Below are 7,466 nucleotides of genomic sequence, written 5' to 3'. Positions count from 1 at the left end.
CGCTAAAATCAAATGCAGCGCAGAGTGAGAATTACATCTTAGCGCTGAACAGCCGCTAGAAACAACAAATCTCAATTCCTATGGATTAGAACTATAAAGGGGCACTTTACCCATAGACTTAGACTTAGACTTCTCTTTATTGGTCCCTTGGGATGACTCCCGCAAGGAAGTACAAAAACACAAAGGAGGTTAAAAAAAATAAAGTATAAGATAACCAATAAACTCTTAGCTAAATAAATACAGAAAGTATATAAAAAAAACTAAACAATAAACAGTAAACAATAAAGTCTTAGTCAAATATATATGAGGTAGATGTAAGAATACAGGCCACATCAAATTCACAGCAAATTAAATCAGATGAGTTAAATGTAGAGGAAATGTATAAGATCAAATATGCATGACTGTATATGACAGAAATGAGCAGCAAGATTAAATAGATGCACTTAAGTGATGGATAAAGTTATTGCGCAAAAAAGGAGAAGAAGAAGATAATATTATAAAGAAAAACATATTTTGTATATCCCTTTTGTTATCCAGCTAGACGTGGTAGTTTGACGTTTTGAGTTGTAGTTACCTGACTGAATTTGGTGAGTGATGGTTTCAATTATTTCAATAATAACTGTTGACACAGGCTTAACGTTAGCTACAGGTAATATTTTACATGAAGAATTAAAGCTGCTGAAAGAGGCATCCTGTCATTGACACAGAACGTTAGCTAACACAGCAGGAGAGATGACAGAAACCTCCGGTGAAATATCAATAAGGCATCCATGGAGACACTGGTTACACCAGGCTAATCCCTGCCCCTTCAGACCCATATTCATCTTTTCCAAACACTCCTTAAAGGGCTTGCTAGTTTCATTCTGCGGCAGATTGCGCTGTTAAAGTTGTGCTGTTGTGCATTTCATGAGAGAAGTTGTCAGTCTCATTTCTTATATCCCATAATGTGACCATGTATTGATAGATACTATTTATTCATGCTGATTAATTTTTCTCTTAAAATGCATCAGATTGGTGCTTTTAAATAATATTCTAAATTTTCTCCCAGTGGGACCATGCCCCCCGACCCCGCACCCTTCTCACCCTTTTTGCCCTTTTCACCCTTCTCACCCTTCTCACCCTTCTCACCCTTTTCACCCCTTTCACCCCTTTCACCCCTGTATTTTAGTTTGGCGGTCCGTGAGTTTAATTGGATTTGTGCTGCCAAATGCTATCACAAATTGTATCATCCATTTACAAAGTGTTTTACTCTGGATCAGTTACTGGTACTTGCTGTAAACAATTCCATTGCCATCAACAGAGTGTGTGTGGTAGGAAATACACTGGAGATCAAAATTATAGAATAAATTATTAATACTTCATTTAATTTGAAATATTGTTAAATACTGTTATTTGTTATCGTTCAGGATTTGATAGATGATCAGCTGTGGCAGCTCTGACCTCTTGAGTTCCATCAAGTACATATCTATCAGTGGTGTTAAGTGTGTCAATGGCTCAAATAACTACTCTATTGTATTGTTGGTGTTAACACCACAGAATGAACTATCCGTTTTTTTATCTTTTTTGCTAATTATTGCTTCACAGTAAAACACATCGTCTAAAACTACAAAAAAATATATCTCACTTATATATCTTCTCACTGCACTGTTGCCCATTGTTTTGTTTTTTAGTAGGTCAGCATATAAGTACTAAGTAACTGATAAATAATAAATGCCTTTAGCTGTTCATTATAATCAACAATAAAAAAGGAAAGGAACTAATTAAGGAAATTCTTCTGATTATCAAAAAGCTCTGATGCATTGAACAGCCTTGGTTTTTGAAATGTTGACCAGCATCACCTGAATGAGCTGCTGACCAGGAAGTGGCTGAGTGGCTCTCATGCTGTGGACACCATCTGTGTGACAGTGGAGGACTACTTCAATGACTTCAACAAGATCAAGAAACCCTTCAATCAGGTATGAAACGTAATGGAAATGTCTCATATTCTCACAGTCTTATAGCTATGAACCCTGTGAGGGTCATTTTGCAAAACAAAAGGGTTTAGCTCACCTAAAAACACTGACTCCATCAGCACGTTAGCTTGTCTTTCACTGCCCAGCTGGTTTGTAACCGGTAGGCTAACGACACCGTTCTCTTTACTTTACCCAATGAAACGAATTTAGTAGTTCAGACACTCGACCTGGTCCTGGTGTTATAACAGACACACACGCTTGGATAGTTGCAGTTATCTTTAGCATTTAAAAAAAAGTTAAAGAACCAAAAGAGTAGTTCATGGGGTGGTTTGCTAGTCGCAGAGGAAAAAACTAACCAAGTCAGTCCCCAAAATTGCCTACTGCCTGAGGTCATCTTGGATTTTTTTTTTTTTGTAAATATGTTTTTGGGGTTTTTAATAATTATTTTCCCACAGAGATGAAAAATACAGAACATATGCACATCACTTCAATGTCTACATTCATCTTGAACATGTAGAAGAGAATTGTTTAGCGGATACATTGACACAGTGGGTTTACCCCCCACTCAGGTTTACAGGATATAAAGAACACTTTGGGATTAAGAAAACAAGAATCAAGAGAAAGGGAAATATCAAAACAGAATAATAAAGACTAAAAATAAAGAAATTAATTCATAAAATTAGATTTTTTTTTTTAAAAAGGAGGGGGGATTGTCCACTGCTGTGATCAATTGTGCGTGCGGTCCACCCTATTCGTTGTCAAGAGGCCTCCATATTTTGAAGATTAAGAGGATGTCTTGAGTGTGTATTAGATTATTTCTAGCTTTAAGAAGTGCATAACATCATTGACCCAGTGAGAAAAGGATGGAGGAGCTTGTTGTTGCCATCTGAAAAGGACCAAACGCCTCACAAGGAGTGTGGGAAAGGCTAGAGTGACATAGGCTTTAGCTGGTAAGACAGCCCGAGTGGTGTTAGACCAAAGTGGGCACAGATCGGATCAGGATCCAACTGGGTCCCAAACATCTCACTAAAAGCTTTAAAAAAACGTATCCAAAAGGTGGAGAGGTTCGGACATAGCCAGAACATGTGCAAGAGGTCTGCCGGCTGACCTCTACCTTAGTGACGTGAGCTCTATGTACCTCCTTCAGTTGGATTAAACCGTGCTTAGCAGAAGTAGACGATGTGTGTATCAGATTTAAGATGGAGTCCTATTAATCGTCTCTAAAGACTATTTTGAGCTCAGAATTCCTGAAGTTTTTACTGGAGTGTGGGTTAATGCTCTGGATGAGATCTTAGATCTTGGTCCTTTACGTTCTGAGGCCAGTTCAAGATTATAGTGGATCCATCTTGGATTTCTAACCTAGAGATTATTAGTATAGTGTAGTTAAATGTTTGCTTTGGTGTGTGCAGGAGATGACGAGCGAAGCCCTGCGCAGGGTCGTGGTGGAGTACATTAAAGCAGTGATGCAGAAGAGGATCACCTTTAAAAACGCTGATGAGAGGAGAGAGGGAGCTGAGAGGATGATCAAGGAGGCCGATCAGTTCAAGTTCCTCTTCAGGAAACTGGCTGCTGTGAGTTCACATATAATGGTTTCTCTTTACTGCAACATTGTTCACTTTCCCTACCAGCATTGGAACTAACAATGAACTGCTGTGTTGAATTCAACAAACCCCTAAAACCGATAGCAACACCGTCAAAACCCTTTCTGGTGCACAGCAGCACTGGCTGAATAGATCCAGTGTACACACTGCTTGGATGGTGTAGACATGGTGTAACAGTTGGTGTGGTAATGAAAGCTCTCTTGAAGGCTGGAGGTGCACGCCTAACTCTGGTTGATTAATGGGTGCAGGGTGAAGATACAGATCGGCTTTGTGGGGCCATCGCTGCCATCGCTGAAGTGTTCAAGCTGACTGACCCCACGCTGCTGTTCCTGGAGGTCACCACTCTGGTGTCCAAATACCCTGACATCAGGTACACACACACACACACACACACACACACCTGCATGCTATTCAAGGCATAATATCTTACATGAGTTCATTTGGATCTCCCAAACAGCCAGTAGGAAATCAGCTCTGTGCGTCTCTGACATTTTTTGTCACATAGAGCCAGGCTGGTTAAAATTAATTTAACCGATGTTAAGCAGGTGTGACAAAAGCGATAATGTCAGCTATCCTAGCTAACGTTAAGGCTCTATGTCACGGCTATTCAATTCATTTGGAATTGAGGCCGGTTGACGAAAATGATCCAAATGAAGGGCCGTAAAAATATGAGCATCACATTAATGGATATTGTAAAACAATGCAGCGATAAAGGGGTGCATATATTGTCTTTATTTTACCAATGTTAATAGTACAATAGGCCTCAAAGTGCAACAGCATAACAGCTGATCAAAACAAGTGGTAATAGGCCAACTTAAAGGGCAACCATGTCAAAAAAGAATCCTTGTTAAATGAACACACCTTTTAACCAGAGGTTTTCACTCAATTTTTGGAAAGTTCAAGTTTGAGGCTCTTGTCCTTTACTTGAGCATTTTATTTACATGCTACTTTATACTTCTACTCCACTATAAATCAGTGGAAATATTCTACTTTTTACTGCACTACATTTATCTGGTTACTTCAGTTACTAGTTGCTCTATCAACTGAGATTTGTACACATGAAACATATTAAAAGTTATTAAAATTTTGAATCAACAGTATGTAGGCTTACAAGCACATATGAAACCGAAGCGAGAGTGGACAGCAGTCAACATCGGCCACTACAGCCATGAATGACTTTTTCACATAGGCTTCTACTCAAAGGGCCAGAAAAAACCTCCTCGCTGGCCGGATCTGGCCCGGGGGCCGCCAATTGAGTAGCCCTGCTCTATGTGAAAAACAACGACAGCGATAAACGGACTCGAGTTCCAGGTGAACTTGTGGAAGCGTTGAAGTAGATTTAAGCAGAAGATGAACTGCGGTCAGCCGTCAGAGTAAGGGCGGGGAGAGATGAGGGGCTATTCACTGTTCTTCTGTGCTGGTAGATGTTCTTTTTCTTTGGCAGCACTAGGACACTAGTCTGCTGTTGAACTTCATTTAAATTATCCAACACCGAATATCTTTTTTGGTATCATATGAAACTAGAAGCCATAATGAATCAATCGGTAAAAACCATTTCATGATAACTTGTTAGGAAGGGATAACACTCCAAAGTTAGTCTACATTTTGGGGAGGGAAAATCTGGCATGTCCATTTTCAAAAGGGTTCCTAGACCTCTGACCTCAAGATATACTGTAAGTGAAAATGTCACTCAGTACTTACAGACTGTAGATTCTGCACTTTATTATGTTGAGTGCTGTAGTGTGTTCATGTTAAATATAGAATACATTAATGCAGCTGCTTTGGGCTCAATTCTTTCTCTACAGCATTTGCTCCCTGAGAATCTGTCATATCCAGGCAAAACTGGTTTTATAAGGGAAGCCCTAATCGAATCGAATCAAATGGAAAATGGGTTCGACTCAGGACCTTGTGAATAGGAAACAGATCAATTCAGGAAACCAGTGGCAATACCCAGCCCTACCTGGTACCTACAGTACCTTCTGTACTGTAGAAAATAAGGCACGTTTTCAGAATTCTGGCATCGACTTTGCACCGCAACTTGATGTGACATCCCTACTCTGCTTTCTGGGTGATCAAGTACTAATCATAATGCGGGTTCTTGGCATGTTGCTTAAAGTGTATTGTCCCTCCTGCTCTCCGTAGGGAGGAACACATCCAGGCGTTGCTGGCAGTGCGTGGTGATGCCAGCAGGGATATGCGCCAGATGATCATTGGGACTCTCAGCGAGAACAAAGTACCCTACTCTGCTGTCACACAGCCCATCTTCAAAGACATCAGTGTGCCCACCATCACCATGACGACCATGACTACCATGACCTCCATGGCAACTGCAAAGCTGCTCAAATAAAGCAGATAAATGTGACACTATTCCCACCTTCAGCACTTTCAGACGTGATTTCATAAGCAAAAATTCTTTCTTTTTCCAGACACTCAGTCATTTTTAATTGTTTAATGCAGCTTGCTGTGTTTTCTGTCCCCAGCCTTTATTTTCTGTTTTTATTGTCACTTTGATCACACGTCTGCTTCAACAAAATAAACAATTATAGTAGTAATGTGTGGTATGACTATCAGTTAGAGTTTGAAGCATCACAGGATGCCTTTCCTTCTCCTCTCCCTTCTTTTATGTTGTCTTCCTCCTCATCCTGCTGCTTCTGCACTGCTACTGTATTTCCAAACAAGTTCCTCTTTATTTCTCGATGCACTGACGCATGCTCACTGGGTTAGTGGGTACTAATAAGTGGTTAATAACTAGTGAGTTAGTGGAAATAAAAGCCAGGAGGATAAATTACATCAAACAGACCCTAATATTATCCAGCTTTTAAGTCATTTGAGCCCTAAAATGCGATTTCTTGGTCCAAGCCTTGTACTTCTAGAGTGCCACAGTGCTGCATTCCCTGTTGTTTGAGCAGAACTGAGTAAAAGAAAAACAGTGTTATTGTCATTTTAATGCTTTCCTAACGATTAAAAAGTGTCACTGAAGAAAGAAGTAATCGTAATTGTTCACAGTTTCGGCCATTGTTATCTGTTTTGAGTGACGGAGGGTTTGGACCGGGAAATCCTGATTTGAAATAGCGTTACGTCAGACTTAACAGCCCTGTAGGACCCTGCTTCATGACAAATTCCATAAAGCCTTAGTGTGTACAACAGGAAGTGTGTTACATATGTGATGAAACGGGAAATGGGAAGGATAAAAAAAAAAAAGCAGTGAAGAAGTGATAGTAATGTTGATATGTTGGATTGAGGGTGTTCAGTTAATGGGTGAAATTGAACTGATAACTACTAAAACAGCCGTGTAGCTGAGTGGAAGGTTCAGGAGCATCCCTGCATCCTCTCACAGTCTTAAGCGCCTGCTCTCCTGCTGAGCTCAGGAAGATCATTTGCAGTATTTTATGAATGTTTTCATTTTTGCACCAGAGATTTAATTTGCAGAAACACGATATTTTGTTCTCAAAATGTCACACAGCACACATGAAAACATCTGTTTCCAAGTAAGTTATACATAAAGCATCAAGTTTATCACAGCAGCACAACCTTGTATGTATTTATCAGTGAATTTAATCATTGTTTCCCTATTCTAAAATGGACATCAAACCGATGCACAATAATGATGGAATGCTGTGGGAAAAGAGTTGTAAAGTTCAGTAAGGCTCTATCTGTGTAGGCCTAGCTATACGAAATGCAGTCACAGTCTAACTTTACATGACATGCTTTGAAGGTAAATCAATCTACATTAAATGATGTCACGGTTGCTCTCCAAGGTGCTGAGCCGGGGACAGCCAGGGACGTGTCTGTCAACTGGAACTGCCTGTGGGACTCATGTTATCACACTCACGAATGACAGGATATGCTCTGTCAGAGATGATCAAATCAGTCAAGTGTTAATCGGTATTTCCTGAAAAAGAAAATTAGATTG

General features: G+C 40.0%; 1 protein-coding gene across 2 annotated transcripts in view; it reads left to right on the top strand.

The window, feature by feature from the left end:
- Window positions 1–6,245, top strand: part of exoc3 (exocyst complex component 3) — a 19,107-nt gene extending 12,862 nt beyond the window's left edge. The window contains exons 13-16 of one of the 2 annotated variants that reach the window (XM_083928777.1): window positions 1,833–1,955; window positions 3,362–3,523; window positions 3,802–3,923; window positions 5,696–6,245. In XM_083928777.1, the coding sequence (XP_083784903.1) occupies window positions 1,833–1,955; window positions 3,362–3,523; window positions 3,802–3,923; window positions 5,696–5,900 (612 nt within the window). In that variant the 3' untranslated portion in view covers window positions 5,901–6,245. The remainder of the gene's footprint in view (window positions 1–1,832; window positions 1,956–3,361; window positions 3,524–3,801; window positions 3,924–5,695) is intronic. The other variant, XM_083928778.1, reaches the window with a different exon arrangement.
- Window positions 6,246–7,466: the final 1,221 nt, after the last annotated feature.

Source organism: Echiichthys vipera (assembly GCF_963691815.1).
Source record: "Echiichthys vipera genome assembly, chromosome: 15".
Lineage (NCBI taxonomy): Eukaryota > Metazoa > Chordata > Actinopteri > Perciformes > Trachinidae > Echiichthys > Echiichthys vipera.
This window is presented reverse-complemented; position numbering and strand designations above follow the sequence as displayed.